General features: G+C 38.9%; 1 protein-coding gene across 2 annotated transcripts in view; it reads right to left on the bottom strand.

Moving 5' to 3' along the window:
- BTBD1 (BTB domain containing 1) overlaps positions 1-20,238 on the bottom strand; it is a 216,399-nt gene that overhangs the window by 133,673 nt on the left and 62,488 nt on the right. The window contains exons 3-5 of one of the 2 annotated variants that reach the window (XM_086958235.1): positions 12,258-12,363; positions 7,519-7,716; positions 4,920-5,112 (exon numbers count right to left, since the gene is read on the bottom strand). In XM_086958235.1, coding sequence (XP_086814361.1) covers positions 4,920-5,112; positions 7,519-7,716; positions 12,258-12,363 — 497 coding nt within the window. The remainder of the gene's footprint in view (positions 1-4,919; positions 5,113-7,518; positions 7,717-12,257; positions 12,364-20,238) is intronic. The other variant, XM_086958236.1, reaches the window with a different exon arrangement.

Below are 20,238 nucleotides of genomic sequence, written 5' to 3'. Positions count from 1 at the left end.
TCACTGGAGTTCTTGGTTCCTGGGTGAAGTGCTGTTGGGTCTTCCGGGCTTTGGGGACTCAGCAGCCACAGGACAAGTTGTCTTTTGGCACAAAAGGACCTCTAAGACTCAAAATCACAACTAGCCTTTTTTGCCAGGTTCAAAGACCCCAAACCATTTTGCAGACCTCATAAGCCTCATGTGGACTAAGAACAATTTGGCGGGTCCTTGGATTAGAACCACACAACCACAGGGACCCAGGACAGTAAAGCTCGAACTTCATGACAAGTCTGGTAAAATTCCATCCAGCAGTTTGAACAGTAGGGGACAGCATTCCTTTGAGACTCAGAATGGAAAATGTGGTTACCGGGTTAATCTTTGGCTGTGCCCTGCACAATCTCAGAGCAGGAACTGACCATGCACTAGTTGGTGTGAACAATTGCTGGGCCTAGAGTCCACGGCACCCCTGGCCAATAAACTCTGGGCACAGGGTATTGACTCTGGCCAGTCAATATGAATAAACTACAACCCCTACATCTACTGGACATCATTTTCTATTGTGCTTACAATCCCCTGCAATTAAGATCATTCTTTCAATGCCCACTGGGCCAAAGTTGAAGGTATTACACTCAAGTCTATGCTTAGCAAAACTTTCCCCACAACCATCCTTTAGCTGTGAACAGTACATTTTAATAATCGGTCCTAACTTTCTGCCGGACTATGCGATGTTGATATACATGTAAAGGGGTCCCAGACCAAGCACAGAATGAATTCTTAATGATCACAATATTTAGTTAGAATGATCCAAAACAAATGAGGGTGCACAGTGTTTTTATTTTCACCTCACCGTTAGAACCATTCAATGGACAAAGAGTTGATAATGATACACACAAATTCAATGCACCCACAGGGAGAAGGGGGAAAGTGTAGGGAAAAAGGAACACATTTTTGATAGTTGTACATCACTAATCAAATTTACATATGCATAAAGTCATAGATCAAAATCATAAATGTCGTTGATCCCCATATGAGAGGTCAAATAAAAAATGCATACATCAAAAACACTTTATGACAGAAGCTCCTAATCTGCTGTATATTTCAAGCTAATGTTAGGAGTTCGAAGTTGTAGATAAAAGTCTACGTTTCGACCCAGAAAATGTAGGACAGTAGATCCTTACTACGCGGGTCTTCGTCAGGACGTGAAGGGAGGTGGAGGGTAAGGTGGGGCTGATTCCTAAGCAAAAATAGAAGTGAAAGCTAACTACTTAAACCAGTCTCAAAAGAGTCCCGACACAGTAAATAACGGAAAGGCCCGTTACATTCAAGATTAAGGATTAGATTAGGTTAAATCTAGTAAAAGGTGGGAGGTTATACTGAGGATGGAGCCACATAATACATACTGAACATTGTTGTAATTACCTGGCGGGAAGACAGAAGCGGCCCGAAAAGACGTGGTCCGTGACCAGGCAGTGCCTTGTTCTGCACTGGATGCTATCCGTATCTAAAGGACCGTGATAAAGATATTGGCGCCAATCATTTATGTGATTGCCACAGGTATCACTTAGACCGTATACATTGTAAATACTATTATACAGCCTACCTTTTAGTGTCAGGATAGTGGGATTAACTGGTTATTGCTCCTCCGTCAGAACGGGGTTTTTTTCAAAAATCCTTAAAGTGAAAGGATCACTCATACACATCTGCAAAACCAAGGAGTAAAACGAGTCAGTTCTAGGGCCATCCCCTGGCGGCTAAATCAAAAAGGAACGCCCGCCGGTGCCGCCTACTCAGGACTTACCCGAAGGGATTGTGATTGTCAAGGGAGCGTGCGAGCCGGCGTCTCACCGCGTCTCCTGAAACCAGGAAGTGCTGCCCGGGTAACCTGAGAGGTTTACAAACCCCGGTGAAGAAAGACTGACTACCGTTGCTATGGTTACAGGGAAGCAAATGTCGCGAGTATTTTCACTAAACGGGGGAAGAAAGACTTACGGTGTCATAGTTAACAGAGAAGCATTATTAGATAAGGAAAATAGTTATTGCGGACCTGGTTAAACCCGCAGCCTCTATCTGTTTGGAAAACCTGGTATAGCTATTTTATGGGCGAACGTCCCATTATTATTTTGTTGAATAATGGGACGTTCGCCCAACGTTTGCATATCTGGCGGTACCAAAAGGTTTTCAAATGCAACCTTGGCCTTGTCAGGATTCATTGTGCGCCTAGACCGCCTTGTTTCAGCAGGTCCGCGCCACCCATGATGCAGGCCCCTGTGGTTTAAATGGTGTTTTAAAATAGCTATACCAGGTTTTCCAAACAGATAGAGGCTGCGGGTTTAACCAGGTCCGCAATACCTATTTTCCTTATCTAATAATACTTCTCTGTTAACTATGACACCGTAAGTCTTTCTTCCCCCGTTTAGTGAAAATACTCGCGACATTTGCTTCCCTGTAACCATAGCAACGGTAGTCAGTCTTTCTTCACCGAGGTTTGTAAACCTCTCAGGTTACCCGGGCAGCACTTCCTGGTTTCAGGAGACGCGGTGAGACGCCGGCTCGCACGCTCCCTTGACAATGACAATCCCTTCGGGTAAGTCCTGAGTAGGCAGCACCGGCGGGCGTTCCTTTTTGATTTAGCCGCCAGGGGATGGCCCTAGAACTGACTCGTTTTACTCCTTGGTTTTGCAGATGTGTATGAGTGATCCTTTCACTTTAAGGATTTTTGAAAAAAAACCCGTTCTGACGGAGGAGCAATAACCAGTTAATCCCACTATCCTGACACTAAAAGGTAGGCTGTATAATAGTATTTACAATGTATACGGTCTAAGTGATACCTGTGGCAATCACATAAATGATTGGCACCAATATCTTTATCACGGTCCTTTAGATACGGATAGCATCCAGTGCAGAACAAGGCACTGCCTGGTCACGGACCACGTCTTTTCGGGCCGCTTCTGTCTTCCCGCCAGGTAATTACAACAATGTTCAGTATGTATTATGTGGCTCCATCCTCAGTATAACCTCCCACCTTTTACTAGATTTAACCTAATCTAATCCTTAATCTTGAATGTAACGGGCCTTTCCGTTATTTACTGTGTCGGGACTCTTTTGAGACTGGATTAAGTAATTAGCTTTCACTTCTATTTTTGCTTAGGAATCAGCCCCACCTTACCCTCCACCTCCCTTCACGTCCTGACGAAGACCCGCGTAGTAAGGATCTACTGTCCTACATTTTCTGGGTCGAAACGTAGACTTTTATCTACAACTTCGAACTCCTAACATTAGCTTGAAATATACAGCAGATTAGGAGCTTCTGTCATAAAGTGTTTTTGATGTATGCATTTTTTATTTGACCTCTCATATGGGGATCAACGACATTTATGATTTTGATCTATGGATTTATGCATATGTAAATTTGATTAGTGATGTACAACTATCAAAAATGTGTTCCTTTTTCCCTACACTTTCCCCCTTCTCCCTGTGGGTGCATTGAATTTGTGTGTATCATTATCAACTCTTTGTCCATTGAATGGTTATAACGGTGCGGTGAAAATAAAAACACTGTGCACCCTCATTTGTTTTGGATCATTCTAACTAAATATTGTGATCATTAAGAATTCATTCTGTGCTTGGTCTGGGACCCCTTTACATGTATATCGACTACTTACCCAGGTCCCACCGACTACATGGGTCCAACCCAACTGTTTATAACATAACGGACTATGTGATGGGCCATAACAGCATCTATGCTGTAATTGATGGATGGAGTTATTTGTGTTTAAATCTGTGATATCTTGGGTGAGGTAATGATAACTGCATGGTCGTAGAAGAGACAGGCAGGTGTTCTAGCTGTGCTTCGCAACAGAACTGGTGAATTTCAGTGTAACCATGCTGGCTCTTCAACTGAGAAACCTTTAAGGGAAATGTAATAAATAAAAAAAATCCAGAAGTCGTCGCCACTGGGTAGTTATAGTTAGGATTGGGTTTCAATAGAAAATGCATTTGTTGTGTTGCTAATAAACTTAGTGCCGTTAGACACAACTCCCCAAAAACATGTTCTTTTTTGCCTAGTTCGTGCATGGAAAGCTTCCGGGTGATCTGTCAAGCGGGGGCAAAAAAAAAAGGGAGTGTGGCGGGACAGTGTTCCTAAAATGTGTTTTTCCCATTTATTTTTCCATAGAAACTTTAGACACAGCTACAGCCCTAACGAGTTATAGTTACCTTAGGGCACACGTTACAGCTATTTGAGATACACTTTCTGGTTAATTTAGGTGTTTTTGTTCATTTAAAACTTTAGATTGTCACAGAATTTTCACCTAGCTAGAACATTACTTTGTTTTTTCAGTAAAACATATACATCAAAGGTCAGGAAGTCAAGAAGGAAGCCACAGGCTGAGAGAATTGCATTTTGGATTTGTACTATTTTCTAAATAAGAACAAATACAGGATCAGGAATAAAAATATGTAAGGAGGCATGAGGAAATACTGTCAGAATTTAACAAGCTGTATGACAGAAATGTAGTGGGGCATGGTTACATATAGAAAAAATAAATCTTATTTTGTTGTTGTTCTAGCCCAGTCGTATTTATTGGCTTGGTTTGTGTTGCATTTATAGAAAACAGTTAATCGATAGGCTCTGTCGAGATATTTCTGTGGATTGTTAGAAAGTAGAAGGGTGTTGTGGTTTCATTATCAATCCATATGATTTCACTGATTAGGTATTCCATAGGTTGACATGTGTAACTCATTTGATGCATTTTATACCAACATAATATGTTAGAAAATATGAAGTACTGATAAATTTGAACGGGGAAATGACTAGAGGACTATGTATGGATATAACATGAGTAAACTCATACTTGCAAACTCAAGCACAACATAACAAACTTATGTTCACTTTGAGGTCTCTTTTCTGATTGAGGGTATGCAGCACAGCATCCAAGTACCTGATTCGGTCACTCGTTCCACTGTAACCCCAGCGGCTCTCCACTTGTTGGAATCTGTTAATGCTGCATTCTTTTCCTCTCAGGCAGCACCGAGGCCGGTCAATGTATTCAACACGAGGTTTAGGATTTACTGTAAAATGTAGAAAGAGATTTACCACTTCCCGATCTGATAAAATTCCAGACTGAGCAGGACCTGCCACGACAGAGAGAAAGGCAAGTTTCTGTGAAAGTGATGTGCGTGCAGAGGATTTACGGAGCAATCATTAAAAATAGCAATTGTATTTTTAAAAAAAAACATGTAAGCAAAATTGGCTTTTCTGTAACCTTTCACCCCCTCCAAGGAAACCATTGCAAAATAATACAAACCTGCTCCTGTTCTGCACAGTCCAAAGTTATCACATCAAGTTCACTCACAGAATTCCGAATCACCAGCTATACATGTACATAATATGTAATATACATACAATGATTTCTATTTAGTGCAAGCATAATAAATATCTACCTCCCTAACGCAAGGGTAAGATATCGAGACCAATATAAATGTGCCACATTATACAGAAGTGCAATTGTACTAAAATCATGGATACATTAAAGAAGTACTTCTAAAATGAACAGTGGCACTAGGCAACTATCAGAACAGCCACTGAACTAATCAGTTAGTGACAAATGTGACTTGAAAATGTACTATAAAGTCCATTATACACAGACTAATCTCTATGATTCATTACTTCCTGGAAGATCTCAACACCATTTTAAATCTGTCCTCAAAGTATGCTTTTGTCACCTATTTTTATTTGCGATTTACATTACGTTAGTAAAATTATAGAAGTAGTGAAATGGCCATTGGCTTATCTGCTGATGATATTGCATAAAGTCAAAAATTACCCAACTGGGCGTGCATAGGTATGATGAAAGGAGGCCAGTGCCATGGGTTTGCTCCATTGTTCATCTACTGGCAGCATTTGGGACCTGCAAAAGAAATTTAATCTGGCCCGTATAAAGAGGGCGGAGGTCTGCTTTTACTTCAGGCTATATCTAGTGAAGCAGTTTAAACCAGCAAATGGAGTTTCTAGGTGTGTAGCTTGCAAAGTTAGTTAACATGTTCCCATTGGTCATAAATAAAGGTCTGTATTTGATGCAAAGTATGATTGTTGACAAGTTGCTGCACTATAAGAAAAACAATAAATAGCACAAAAGTGTTGCAATACCTTTCAGTAGAGAGTATTTACTTTTTTTTAAGGGAGGGAGGTATAAAGTTAGTCAATTTAAACTGTATGGAGAAAGAGGACAGAGAACACAGGATTTGATATTGATCAGGTCTTCATGGGTTCTAGGATATATGAAATGTGAGCAAACATAAGCATCCTAGATTGAGTTATGAGAAATATGCGAATATGAGCAATATTAAAAAAGGGTCCTCTAAATACATTTAGTTTTGTGTCACTTCAAACAAAATGTCTAATAACAATTTCCGCGATCCAGATAAATATCCAATATGGCCAATGTGTGGCAAGGTTCTAGGGTCCAAACCTTTTTGACAAGGAGCATAGTGACAAAGGTTGTATTAAAATACAGTAAGTAACCAGTGTCTCCTAAAAGACATTCGATTGGTTGAGCTATCAGTGGCGACTCATGTACATTTCAAAGCAAAGTAAGATCTACCTCTATGTTAGTTCCCTATCGGACAACTTCTAAAAATGTACTAGACCTCCAGGGTCTAGCTGAGGTTTAACAAGGTAATCATTTGTGTTGATAATTTGACTTCAGGTATCTTCCTGTTCAAGTTTAATTAGGATGTTTGTGACTAATTCATTATTTTGTCAAGTGTTTCTGTTGCCAACCGCTTTGTCACATTAGAAAAATAAACTTTTTTCAAAAGCAATATTGGATACAGATGTTTCCAGAGCCACACACTGTCAACAGTGCTGAAAGATTTTGGGCATTTCTTGCATTGTTTTCATTTGGATATATAATTAAATAAAAGTGTTATTTAGAGATTTATTTCAATTTGGATACTGAAAAATGCATATAAAATACACTGCATTCAGGTCACTGGCGTCCTACATAAGAAATTGTGCGCATATGCAAACTAAAAATGACAAAGGGTGCCATGGCATTGTGCAGTATATTCTTTACATGGTTAAAGGGAACAGCCTAAATTTGATTTCTTGACTAGTTTGCAACACGACTGGAATCCCTCCAGAGAGGTCACGGACACTCTTATGCATAATCTTAGAGATACGGACAAAATCCAATGCCCTACAATATATTTTAGGATTTGGACAGAGGTCTGAACTGCTTGATGGTCCTTGTCAAAAGAAGACCACTTAAGAATGTCTGCCAACTTAGTATCAGTCAAGGAACACAATGTAGGAGACCTACATGTTCCCATAGGTGGTGACATAGGTTTTCATGTTTTGCTTTCCTGGAGTTAATTTCTGTAGTTTCTGTAAAAGTATTCACAACCTGTGTTTAAATGTGCATTCCCTTCTAGATCTTAGGCAACAAACTATATCAACAACACTAAAATGTATTCAATTGTTATATTTTGCATGTTTTATGTACACAATAGAAGAGTGAAATTGGTTTATCAACATACCAGCTGCAAACTCCTCAATGGTCATTAGAGGAAAACGAATTAAGGAAACAGCTTTCCCAAGCACCTTCTGTTTGTTGTCAACAGTTACGACGAGTTGCTGTCTTTGGCACTCTGCTTCAGCCCATCGAACAACAGCTCCAAAGAGACGGCTTTCTCGAATGCTAAGAGTATCTCTTTCCAGAACTGCACAGAGTGTGTCTAAATGATACCAGAGAAATAGAGATTACCAAGAGTCCTGTGTTTTGCAAAACATATACAAAACAACATAGTTCTACATTTAGTACTTTTAAAAATGGATCAGCTATTTGTATTTTTGACTGAACTGCTTCAGTTAAGCACGTATTGTAACATACTACCTTTTTCATGATTAGAATATTTTTAAAGATTTGGGACAGTTTTAATCTACTTCTAAATATTTTCACAACAGGTACAGCACAGCGCAAACTTATTTTCAATGGGAACATTTTTCACATACATACTTTTTTCTACCAAATTAAATGAAATATGTTTTAAATTAATACAAACCATTTAAGTCAATGGGAGAAACAATATATAGATGTCCAGCACCTTGGAGGTCTCGTTCGTTACTTTAATAAACCCATACATACCCACATGGGGCCTGGTAAATAAAACACTACTCCTATGTTATCATTACATGCATAATGCTAGGGTTTAAACCATTGATAAATGCTTTGTTCAATATCCTTTATTAACATCCCAGATTCATTTTGACAACAGCAGTCAAGTAAACAATATCCAATAAAATATATCCCTCCTTCATGGAGATCTAATGTGTGTTTGATTTCACAGTAAAAGGACTTGGTACTTTAGTCAGTGTGAACATTTAGAATACTGACTTAGCCTACTTTGTGGCACAGAAGACTTTATGCGCTATTCAGTGTGTTAGGTGTTACAAATCACCATTTTCACAGTTATTATCCAGGCTATTGCTCCATTTGACACAGTACACTTTAGCACTGACAATTCTATCAACATAAACATATGAAATAAGATTTATGAAACTTCATAAGAAATGTTAGCACTTTAAATCATGTATAATAAATGGAAAAGAAATAGAACACCATATTATAATCTTACTATACTACGATAATGAAGATAATAAATCAGCATTGGTGCAGATTTTCCCTTAAAACATAGTAGGAGTGCTTGAAGATGAATTTAACATTCAGGTAAGAGTAGTTTCTTAATATAACAATAGCAACCTTTGTTAAATGCGAACATTTTTGGCATATTGTAACATCCGTTGAAGTAAAGTGTTTGTTTTGTATTGTAGTTTTCTTTAAACTTAAGTCAGTGAAAATCAACAACAATATTGTAAGAAGAAAAAGCCACAGGAAAGAATTTAGTGTTTCTCGAGAACTTCAACTGTTCATCCACACTATCACCAAAAGGGGCATGAATGATATTTACTTTAACCTGTAAAACTAAGTATAAGTGAGTGAGCGGGACTATTTGTTTCAGGACATAAAGAGAGCAGTGGCTCTCTTGCCCAATATGTTTGGAGTGGGAAGATGGATGGCAGAGCTTTGTACCAAGTAGCAGAGGGTAAAAGGTGATAGTGATGGAATATGGAAATGCATAAAGGGAGAACCCTATCAGAAACATAGAAACAGACATTAACGGTCTGCAAGATAGTCTCTATCCACCTGCCAAAATACGTTTTGAGGGGACTTCCAGGAGAAAGAAACTCAGACTTAGCAGGTCAGTGATGTGTTATTGATGGCGGATGGGGATTACTACATACTTTTATTTTACCTCAGAAAAGGCACAAATATGTATGTTTTTTATTTTCAAGTCATGAGATTCACATTAGATTGATGAATCTTTGATTGTTACGTTATGTTAATTTTATTTATATAACTTGTTAATGCCCAGGGTTGTCTAAGCGCTGATTGTTTCAGATTGCGAGTTTGATCACAACTTCCAGCCGAGTTACCATGATTTAAACAGCCAGGTCTTTGAAGCTTTCCTAAAAGATAAAAGGTTGGGTTCACTTTTAATGGTTAGGTGGAGTGTGTTCCATATTTTGGTCGCTTCCATCACAATGCTCTTTTCACCCCATCTAGCTTTCTTAAAACTGGCCTGTATCAATAAATTAGCCGAAACTAAGTTTCCTATCTCGAACATACTACCTGAGACTGTGGTTCAGAAAGGCTGGGCCCAAGTTGTGAATTGCATTATGGGTTAGGCAAAGTAACTTAAAGTTTATTGTTTGTTTAATGGGGATCCAATGTAGGTAGTTCTTTTAGCCTCTGATCCGCTAAGCAATGTTTAGGGATTTCTAGAAGGAGTCTTGCTGCAGCATTCTGTAGTACCTGGAGTTTATTCAAATTATATTTTGGAGTTGTCAGAAGCAGACTTTTGCAGTATCTATTTTTAGAGAGGACTAATGCTGTAATTAGTGTATTTTGCATGAAAGGTAGGTCTTTCTTGATTATTCTGTGGGTATTAAAAGCGGAGGAAGCCACAGCTTTACTTGTCTTGTGAAGTTGAGTTGTGAATCTATAATCACTCCTAGGTTTCGTGCTTTATCTACTGGGGGAGGAGGTGGGCCTGGCACTTCGTGTTTGGCCATATATCAGGGCCCCCAAAATGTAATTCAGGACCTTACAGCATCACCTCGTTTTTTTTTAGCATTTAGCTTAAGGCAATTGCCCTGCATCCAGCTATGGACAGCTATCATGCAGTTCTGGTATCTATTTCCAGTACTCTCATCATTTTTCTCTATGGAGACGACAATTTGAGTGTCGTCAGCATAGGATTTGAGTTTAAAACCAAACTTCCTTAAAAGTTCTGCTAGTGGACAGACTAAGATTAAAAAGGGTGGGGCTCGGTGAAGATCCCTGTGGGACTCCACAAGGCAGGGAGAAAGAGTGGGATGTGAAGTTCTCTTGTTTCACTACTTGTTCTTGATCTGCCAAGTAGGATTTTAGCAGTCTCCACACCTGTCCTGTGATTCTACACATCTTTAGGCAGTTTAATAGTAGTTGGTGGTTGACGGTGTCAAAAGCCACCAAGAGATCAAGCAGGATCAGGGCACCACTTTTTCCCTGATCTAAAACCTGCCTGATCTCTTCGGTTGCCTTGAGCAATGCTTTTTCTGTGCTGTGGCCTCTGCTGGAGCTAAACTGTGTGTTATCTAAGAGTTTGTCTGTCTCAACAAAGGAGACCAATTGTTCATTCAAGAATTTTTCAGCTTTTTTCGCAGGTAGTGGAAGACGGGAGATCGGTCTGTAATTGCCTGGATCCTTTTGATCAGGGGAAGCTTTCTTTAAGAGAGGGATGCAACTGTTTTTTTCGTATTTTAGGAAGCGTTCCTGCCTCACACATATTTTAGAAAATAGACGTTAGTTTGGGTGCAGTGGTTTCCGCTGCTAATTTTATTATATTAGGCAGGCATGGATCGTCTGGTGAGCCTGAGGTGGAACTTTTTACTAGCTTTATAATGTATTCTGTTGATGGTGGACTAAATTTCCTCAGAGGCTTGGTTAAATTAAGATCATAATATCCCTCTGTTCCAAGTGTTGGTTCTCTGCATGCTTGATAGTCCGGAAAGTTTTTGTTAATTTTTCTACTTTCTCGAAGAAGAAACCTGGTAGCGCATTACAGAAGGGCTAATTGGCATTTGTATTTTTGGTGTTTTGATTGGTTGTTAACTCAGTTACTTTGGTTGAGTCTTTACCACTTTCAATCTTGTGTGTGAAATAAGTCCACTGCTTCTAAAAAACCATTTAGAAAGAAAGTCTAAACCAAGCATGTACAAGAACCTCCAAGGATTAGCTAAAGAGCTTCTTATAATAAACACAGTGTGGAAAATGCTTGGAGACCCCATTCTCACTTCCATTATAATAAATGGCAAGAGAAGAATGTTTAACCAGTTCAAATCAGAGCTTGAAACCTTCGTCGCCTACCACATCCAGTCTGTGCCCCTTTCCTGCCAGGAAAAAACTCATTGTCAATCATTTCCATACATGTATGGGATAATCTATTAACTTTGAAAAGCACATGTTTGTAAGCGCTTTAGTATACAGTTCCCAAACTTTTTTTTAAATAACATTCATTGTTTTATGTAGTGTGAACAAAACCTCATGAATCCCAGTTCCACCTTGGTACAATTACATACATTACATACAGAGAAACACAAACAGGTTTCAGTACTCTTGGCCAAAAACTGAAAACAGAGACAGTATAGTTTTCAAGTGCCAGTTAAATCCGCAACAAGTTCCATCTTGATTTTATACCAGTAAAGTTATGCACGTGTGGAAAAACTACTCTAGTTGCAAATAGCTGCTGTCCAAAACCCCCATCTACTGTGAACACAAAAATATAAATTCCTCTCTACAATCTCTGTGCAGATTTCTACAGTACAAAGTGTTACAGCAGGGGTGTCAAACATTTGTCCAGGAGGGTCATTCCTGTGCCAAATATCTAGGTTAAGTTATGGCCATTTAGAACCACTGAACAATAATTTATCTGCATTAGATATCCAGCCAATGTGGCAATGCTTGTCCCTTGAGGTCAATAATGGGCACCCCTTTACATAGTTGATTTTAAGAGATCTTTTCCCAAATCCTGTTCCATTGAGGACATACGTTTGTATGTTTTGTCTTAAATGAAGTCCAACATAATCAGAAAGCTTGAGAGGAGTATAGCTATCGTACGCCAGCAGACTACTTACAAAGCAGCTGTAAACATTCAAACTAAAATGAGAAGCATACCTATGTCAATATCAGTAAAACCTTCTGCACTGATTGCATCCAAAGTGCTTTTGTCTATTGTCTCTAGACAAAGAGTAGCCAGTTGAGGTTCATCAAAGAGTCGAGCCTAAGGATAAAGGAGAAACTTGCTTACTTGTCAATGACCATCCTGTTAACAAGTTTAAGTGTACAGTAAAATCAATATAAAACAATAGAAAAGCATGATATGCTGGAATAATAACTTTTTGACTGCTGTCGTGTCTATGTATTTCTGTGTCAAAAATGTTCTCCAATGTTTGCACAGATTGTGAAGAAAAAGGTAAAAAATGGGGGCGGGTTACTTCACATTCGTACTTCGTGCCTATAAAATGTACATTTAGCATTAATGCACTCTATTTTATTACAATTAGTAAGGGTGTTTTAAAAAAAATAAAATTCTATCATCGCAACTACAAAATTAAGTATGGTTCTCTTTTTTTTTTTTACTGCAGTCAATCACACATTATACTCAGTTACTGTTTTCAGTAAACATTTCCCTGTTTGAGGAAGAGAAAATCAAACTACGCCAAAATCAACATGTAATATAAATATACATAAGGGGTACCGTGTAACATTGTACTATAGTGATGATTTTGGTTTTATGGAAACATTTACAAACCACCCGGCCCGCAACCTTATGGCTTCGGTCACCAGAACCCCTTGATGGCAATATTATATACACAGTTATCTATATTATATGTATATACAATCACATTGACCCAGGAATGTCAAGCAGGGCGGTTGAGGGATTATCTGATGTCCATACAGTTCTCCTAAATCATTCTTAACATTATATGGTCCGAGAGATAAGCCATTCTACATGAAAATAATTCTCTTTTGTTATTTTACGTAGTTTTAACAAGCTACAAATGTTTCCATCTGGCTAAAATAAGTACTGTGGAAGACTATAAACATAAAAACTTACATTACCCACAAATCATCAAAACAAGGTTGAAATGTGCTGCAATGGCATTACCGTGGATAAAGCAGTTTTCACTTCTCTGTTAGCAGATTGGATCTATTAAAAGTGACCCACTTCCGGCAAAGAACTTTTTTTCTGCACCACTGGATCATTTAAACATTTGATAGCAAATGAAAACAACCACTACTAGGCCATCAGAGCATATTAAGATGAAACACTAGGTCAGCCCTACCTGAATCGTTTCACTTGTGGCCAAGCTTCAGCTCCAGATTTGCATCACTTAACCCCTTGCGTGCTTCGGACGGCCCCTGGCCGTCCGATGTCACAGTGTGCCTGTGCGGAGGACGACCGGGGGTTCTCTGAACCCCGCCCACTCATTAATTTGCCCGCACAGCAGGGGAATGTGAGCAGCACGCAAGAAGTTAAATGTGATTTTCAAATGTGTGTAGTGATAATCCAACAGCAGCCTCACAAATCTATCAGTAGAATATTCTTCAGGAACATTGCATAGGTAGTCTTCTCTCTGTGGCATTGGTGGCAATTAGGTATACAGCAAGTGGGATTCAGAGGGTCGCTATTCACCAATGTTTAATAGAAAACATTCTAAACCTATCCGACCAGGCAAATTTATTTAAACTCTAGTCGCACAAACTGAAGTAGCAACCTGAGCATTTGTCTACGAGTAACGCAATATGTCAGTCCAAATCAACCAGTTAAAGTGTCTTGGCAAGTTTCTACCAGATTCCTAGGACTTCTTTTCTGTCTCACTGTCCAGTGTACAACATAAGCACATTTGACTTCCAACCATCACCCATTCTCACAAGTCTGTTGCAGCAATAACTTAAGGTGGGTGGTGAACAATTCCATGAGCATGCTAGAAAGATAGCTGTGGGTTTCCCGATCCCTCAACTGATTTTGAAGCAGTAGACCACGATTCAATCAAACTTATTTTGAAATAATTGTATCGAAATTAGGAATGAGGAGTGGGAGGACCTATCAGCATCTTGGAATACATTTACTACTTTCCCTCCGAGGATGCTCACTTTGTTCAGGAGGGGGTTCCAGGTTGCCTGCCCCGGCCAGGCATCTCAATCCACTAGAATTTAGAACACAGTTCGCTCTAATTTAGGCAGTCTTTGCTGGCAAATGTTCACAGCCCTTCGGGTTGCTTTAAGTCAACAAACATTTCATTCCCAGGCCCTAGGCCACGGAGAGGATTTTCTTTTCTCAAGTGCTTTTCTTTCACACAATCCTTGACTGGTAGGCTCTCATTAATCAAAGTGTGTCCTTAGGATACAGTGTAGTGAGAGTTCTGCATAACAGATATAAGAAAGACAGCGGGAAGCATAATCATCTAGTTCACATGAATATACCACAAGGAAAACGGGCATGAGTGCCAGAAACAATCCTAGTGTATTTAAATAACAAGCCTATAAATGAACAGAGCCAAAATATTTCTATCCTTTCTAGTTGAAGTCCTAAACACTATATGAAGAGAGATAATGAACATAACAAGTATGCCCGGATTCAAACTGTGGGCCTAGCAATTTTAAGCGAAGGCCTGGCTCCCAAAAACCAGACACCTTATTTGACCAAGAAAGAGGAAGCTTCATAATAAAAGCTTCCTTCAATGTTGATAAATTAGTATTAAGGCGGCGCATCAATAGCTGTAACATACTGGAAAGGACGTGGACTACAGAACATAAAATATCTTTGAATAGTTGGAAAACTTATCTGAATTTTAGAATATAGTTCCGAAGATGCTAAAGTCAGTAATTGGGTAATATTACCATATGCAGACGTACTTTCAGGGGAATCAGACTCTATCTATACACCAAACGGATATCTTTTACAAATGAAAGGGGTAAATAACCACTAATTATTAAGTCCCAATAATCGGTCATGTCTTTGAATTTAGGAACCACTTAACTGCCAAGTTCGACGACTTCCAATCTCACTAATGTAAAAGATGAGTTGCGTTAAGAACTCTGTCCCAAACATAACAAACTATCCGCCCGATTCATCAATGAAAATAGCGCTCGCAAGGGGCCAGATTCTGAGAATCTGGCCCTTTGCGAGTGCGATTTTTGCATTTGGGATTCAACATCCCAAATGCAAAAATCGCTATTTGCTAATTCGCATATTTGCTAGGATTTACATTTAAGGAATCTCCATTTGAGATTCCTTAAATGTAAATCATCATCCATTTTACAATTGCGAAATCGCAATTTCGGGCCGCAATTTACCGCGAGGTCAAACCTCGTGGTAAATTGCGAAAACTCAGAAAAATGCATTTAAATGCATTTTTCTGAGTTGCACGTTACACACACACATGTCCTTTGGACATGTGTGTGTGCAACACCTGTGTTAATTTCCATTGCAGGGGTGCTACAGGGTGTCCTTTGGACACCCCTGGCACCCGTGTACTCGCAATCTCATTTGCGATTAGCTAATTGCTAATCGCAAATGAGGAATGACTCCCCATGCATTCCTATGGCCCTTTGGCCCATAGGAATGCATGGGGAGTTATTCCTTATTTGCGATTAGCAATTAGCTAATCGCAAATAAGGAATCAGTGGGAATCGCAATTAATATTGCGATTCCTACATGAATACCGTTTTGCGAGTCTCAAATAGCGATTCCTTATGATTCGCTATTTGAGCCTCGCAAAACGGCCCGTTCATGAATCAGGCTGTATATTTGTACCAAGGAAAGACTGGGTAGGTCCGAACATTTTCTGTAGCAAATTAATCCCCAATTGTCCACTCACAGATCTATATGTGAAGCTTTGACAGGCTGTTTTTTCTGTTGTGAACAACCTTATAAGAGTCAGCTCCTACTTTGAGAAAACAAATCTACCGCTTCTTAATTTAACTTCCACTCACGATCATTCTGCAGTTATTTGTGGAAAGCATCTATTCTAACAATCTAAACATTCAGCAAGTGATTGTTAAATACAATCAATATGTGATGGCTTAAGTCCTTCAACGAACTGCTGAATTGAGATCATTATTGTGTTTGAATGTAAACAAAGTTATCAAACTGCCCATTTTGACCTGAACATTCTTCCCTGCTACCAAAATGGAAAAAAGCGAGTTCTAATGTTAATGTTCTTGATTCAAGCAGAAACTTTCCATCAGAGAGAAAACCAAGAACCTTCTATAATGATACACCCAACCTCTAAGAGAGAAATCTATTATCAGATATAGTTGATGAATTTCAAACTGCATTTCAAATGTAGACTAAATTGTTCCGGAAATCTGGTTTGGCATTACTGGTTGTCCAACAGGTTCTGCTGAATCAGCAATCCGATATCAGAGAACACTAGAATATGAATGTTACAACTTACAACCAAACAATTATTCATTTGGAACATGCAATCTCACAATACATTACATCACAAGGGTGAGACCTACTATTGGAGAGGGTGCTGAAGTGAATTCGTTTCTCTCCCATGAATGGGGGTGGCGGGGGGGATGAGGGGTAGCTCTGGGAGTATTTTGTGCAGAAGTGATTTGAGAGGCTTCAGGGAGAGCAGCACATGTGGCATATCTATTTAAGTACTCCGTAAATGAAAGAGGAGTGTGTTGGCTAGTGAAACAGATATAGGGTGATGGCTCTATTAGTATAGTAAAACATTAGAGTACAGCTTTATCAGGTAGGAGGCTTTCATTCGGTCTCTGCTACAGGAGGCCTCAATATCAAAGTAGGAAGAATGGCCATGAATCCGATTCTCCCAAACACAGTTTAAATTAGGAAGATTTCTTTGAGAAGCATTTTTGTCTCTTTATTCCAGATGACCAGTATCATTCGAAGTCAACTGAATAGTTTCTGTGTTAGAAGCTGGGCCAATACATGCAGTCTAAACTAAGGAAACCAATGGACAGGGAGGTTAGAAACTGTCTAAGGGCAGAGTGCCCTAGACCCGTGATGAATGGCAATGTCTCCTAGATGCCAGGTCTGGATCAAAGGATGGTGGTGTTCCTTGTTAAATTCTCCAAGGACCAGAAAAATAATTAGAGAAGTTGAGGGCACGCAATGACGATTTGCTAGGTTTTATAAGACAAAGAAAGGCAGTAGGGCTAGAGGACAGCCGCATTAGTATTTATCTGTATTAGTTCATTAGTTAAACCCAGACACTCAACTGTTTGCGATTCTACCGCCAACGAATCAATACACAAAACTACTTAGCACATATAGGACACAGGAGTGTCTATTATCTACACATGTTATCATTGATAATATCATTAATCTTTTTTTAGAAACTTCACATTTCCATCATTGATGATGCCCAGACATCATAATTAATATAGACCAAATATATAAATTATTCAACCCGAATTACAGGAGTGTACATTAGCAATACAAAGGAGTCATGGAATATTAATGAAAACATCTTTATTTACTTCTATTCTTTTTGTAGATGTATATATGAATTCAATCAAAAAATTCAATTCACTTTATTAAGTCTTTATTTCGGACAATTTGATCATAAAAGATAATAAATAATAAAATTACCATAATAAAACATGGGCTCCAGTACTTAACAAATCTATACATGATCTGAATAGTAAACCATATTTAAAAATACAAGCAAGTTTATAATTCTATAAAATGAGCTATGTGCGCTCTCTAACTTGAAATAATTTTTTTGAAAAATGAATAAAATTTAATAGCAGTTCAATTAAAAATCCTAGACCCGTGTATCCTAATGCTTACTAAAAAAATATAATACAAAACATTGCGGAAAAATGCTAAGTCGAAGACTGTGCTTTGAATAGTCACTGTCGCAGTCTACTTGCTTTCAGTCTTGCGCCGAATTCTCCACAGCCATCCTAAAAACGTTTCTAGGGCACTCACTATTACCTCCTGGGTGCTAGTTTTTAATATTCACAAAGCAGTAGCACTCGACCTGTTACTCATATTCATACAGATTGGTTTGAGCCATTTGCTGTGTGGAGAGCTATACGCAGGACAAACTAACAGGATATGAGGAATTATTTCGTCCGCTATCTGGCAAAATGAGCATTTGCTGTTTTGAGAGTGGAGCCAGGTTTTGGTGGAAACTTTTGTCGTTAGTGTGCCTATCCGGAACTGAAAACAAGCATTGAAAATGCAATAGGTCTCGCCTTTAATTAAGTTAAAGCAATTTGCTTTGCTAAATGGTATTGTACAGCAAAGCAAATGGCTTTAACTTAATGAAAGGCGAGACCTATTGCATTTTTAATGCTGGTCTCAGGGTGCTGTATCTTAGGAAAGCACGGGGAAAATGTGTCCCTGTCGTCACACTTAGTCCAAGGGTAGCGTGTTATCGTTCTACCTATTAGGCACTGCTTTGTTCCTACATGCAATATAAAAGGAAACGGTGGTGTCCCAGAGGTATTTTATTTTTATGAAACACTATAGCCTCAAAGTCACAAGCACAGGTGGTATACTGGCATAGGATACCCTTTTGTGATGTTTTGTAAACAATATACATATTGGCATAAGTAAGGCCATTGAAAAACAACAGCAAAAGATCTAGGTGACTGCTAGCTGACGGCAAGTGTAGTTTGATCAAAATATGCAAACATGTAAGGGTACGGTTCTATCAGTAATTAGCAGCCAGAAAGGGAATGCATAGTCACTATGCATAGACAGAAACTGGTAACAGTCAATCGGAGCGCTCCGATTGACTGTTACCAGTTTCTGTCTAATTATTGTGTTAAGTGAGCTGCCGCTGAGGTTGTAAAATGAATAGAGATAAAGAGGCTGAAATGTTATTTAGCAAATTAGTGGCAGGAGGAACCATAGGAACAGCTGTTGGTCCCCCTAAGGAGACTAAGAAAGAAGGGCTGAGAGCCAAATTCGTGAAGCTAGAATCGCTTAAACGATTGGAGTTGAACAAATGGTGGGATGCTGCCACTCTTAAACAATACTTAGTTTTGAATAGAATACCACGTGGGCTGAGGTCTCAGATAATACCGACTTACGAAGACCTTGAACCTGACCTGTACATTACATGGGAAAAAGAATTAAATTCTAGCTCCCGTAACCTTATACAGATTTTGATTGACAATGCTGAAAGGAAGATAGCCAAACTACTCATTGAGATTAATAAGGTAGAAGATGAGACTAAAGAGATGAACTTACCTGAACTAACAGTCAAGAATTACACTGTTCTTGATGAAAAATTGAATGAACTTCAAATGGATATTAAGAAAAGAAAGGCGCGTAAACTTAGACGTGATGAGAATGACTATCGTGCAGGTCGTGTATATACATTTGCTAAAAGATTCGATTATTTAGTGAAGAAAAGCCCAGTCCCCAAAAAGAGAGGCGGCACCCCACATGTGAGTGATACTGATGCATCCTCAGTTATCTCGAGTAGTGATAATGAAGATGCTCCAGAAATAGACCCGACTATTGAGAACAATTTTTTAGAGGAGGTTCAGAGATTGAGAAGAGGGAATCGAGACTCAGAAATGAGGAATCGCGATATGAATGCAAAAAGACAAGAAGAGGCAGGAGAGGTGGAAAGCGATCCAGGCGCAAGGATAAGGAGCCTGAGGTCATGGAAACAACAACAATGAGTGGTGATTCTATTACATGTGACATTGAAGTGATCAATTTATCTTCATGTAAATTATCTGCGAATATGATTTCTGTACTTAAGAAAGGCTTGGGCTTTTGTCCTGCTAAACAGCAAGATTGGTGTATGACTAAAATAGACCTGTTTAAATTTGTGAGAAATCTTAAGTTGAAAAAACACTTTGCACATGTACCAGATAAAAATAAACAGTCCTTGAATAAAACGTTGAGTGAAATGACAATTCAAGAATTGAAAGATACACAACTTCTGTTATCACTGACAGAGAGAAGATGATCCAGTGACTATGTCAAAACTCATTGATGATTTGGAAATTGAAAGATTTCAGAGGGAGGGGAGTGGACTCAGAGTTAAATCAAAATGGACTCCACAATTGATTGCTGGTAATACGATTGATGTGTTCTATAAGATGGTTAACAGAGACATAGACAGAGAAATGGATAACTCTCATA

This window comes from Lissotriton vulgaris, chromosome 2_1, assembly GCF_964263255.1.
Source record: "Lissotriton vulgaris chromosome 2_1, aLisVul1.2, whole genome shotgun sequence".
Classification (NCBI taxonomy): Eukaryota; Metazoa; Chordata; class Amphibia; order Caudata; family Salamandridae; genus Lissotriton; species Lissotriton vulgaris.
This window is presented reverse-complemented; position numbering and strand designations above follow the sequence as displayed.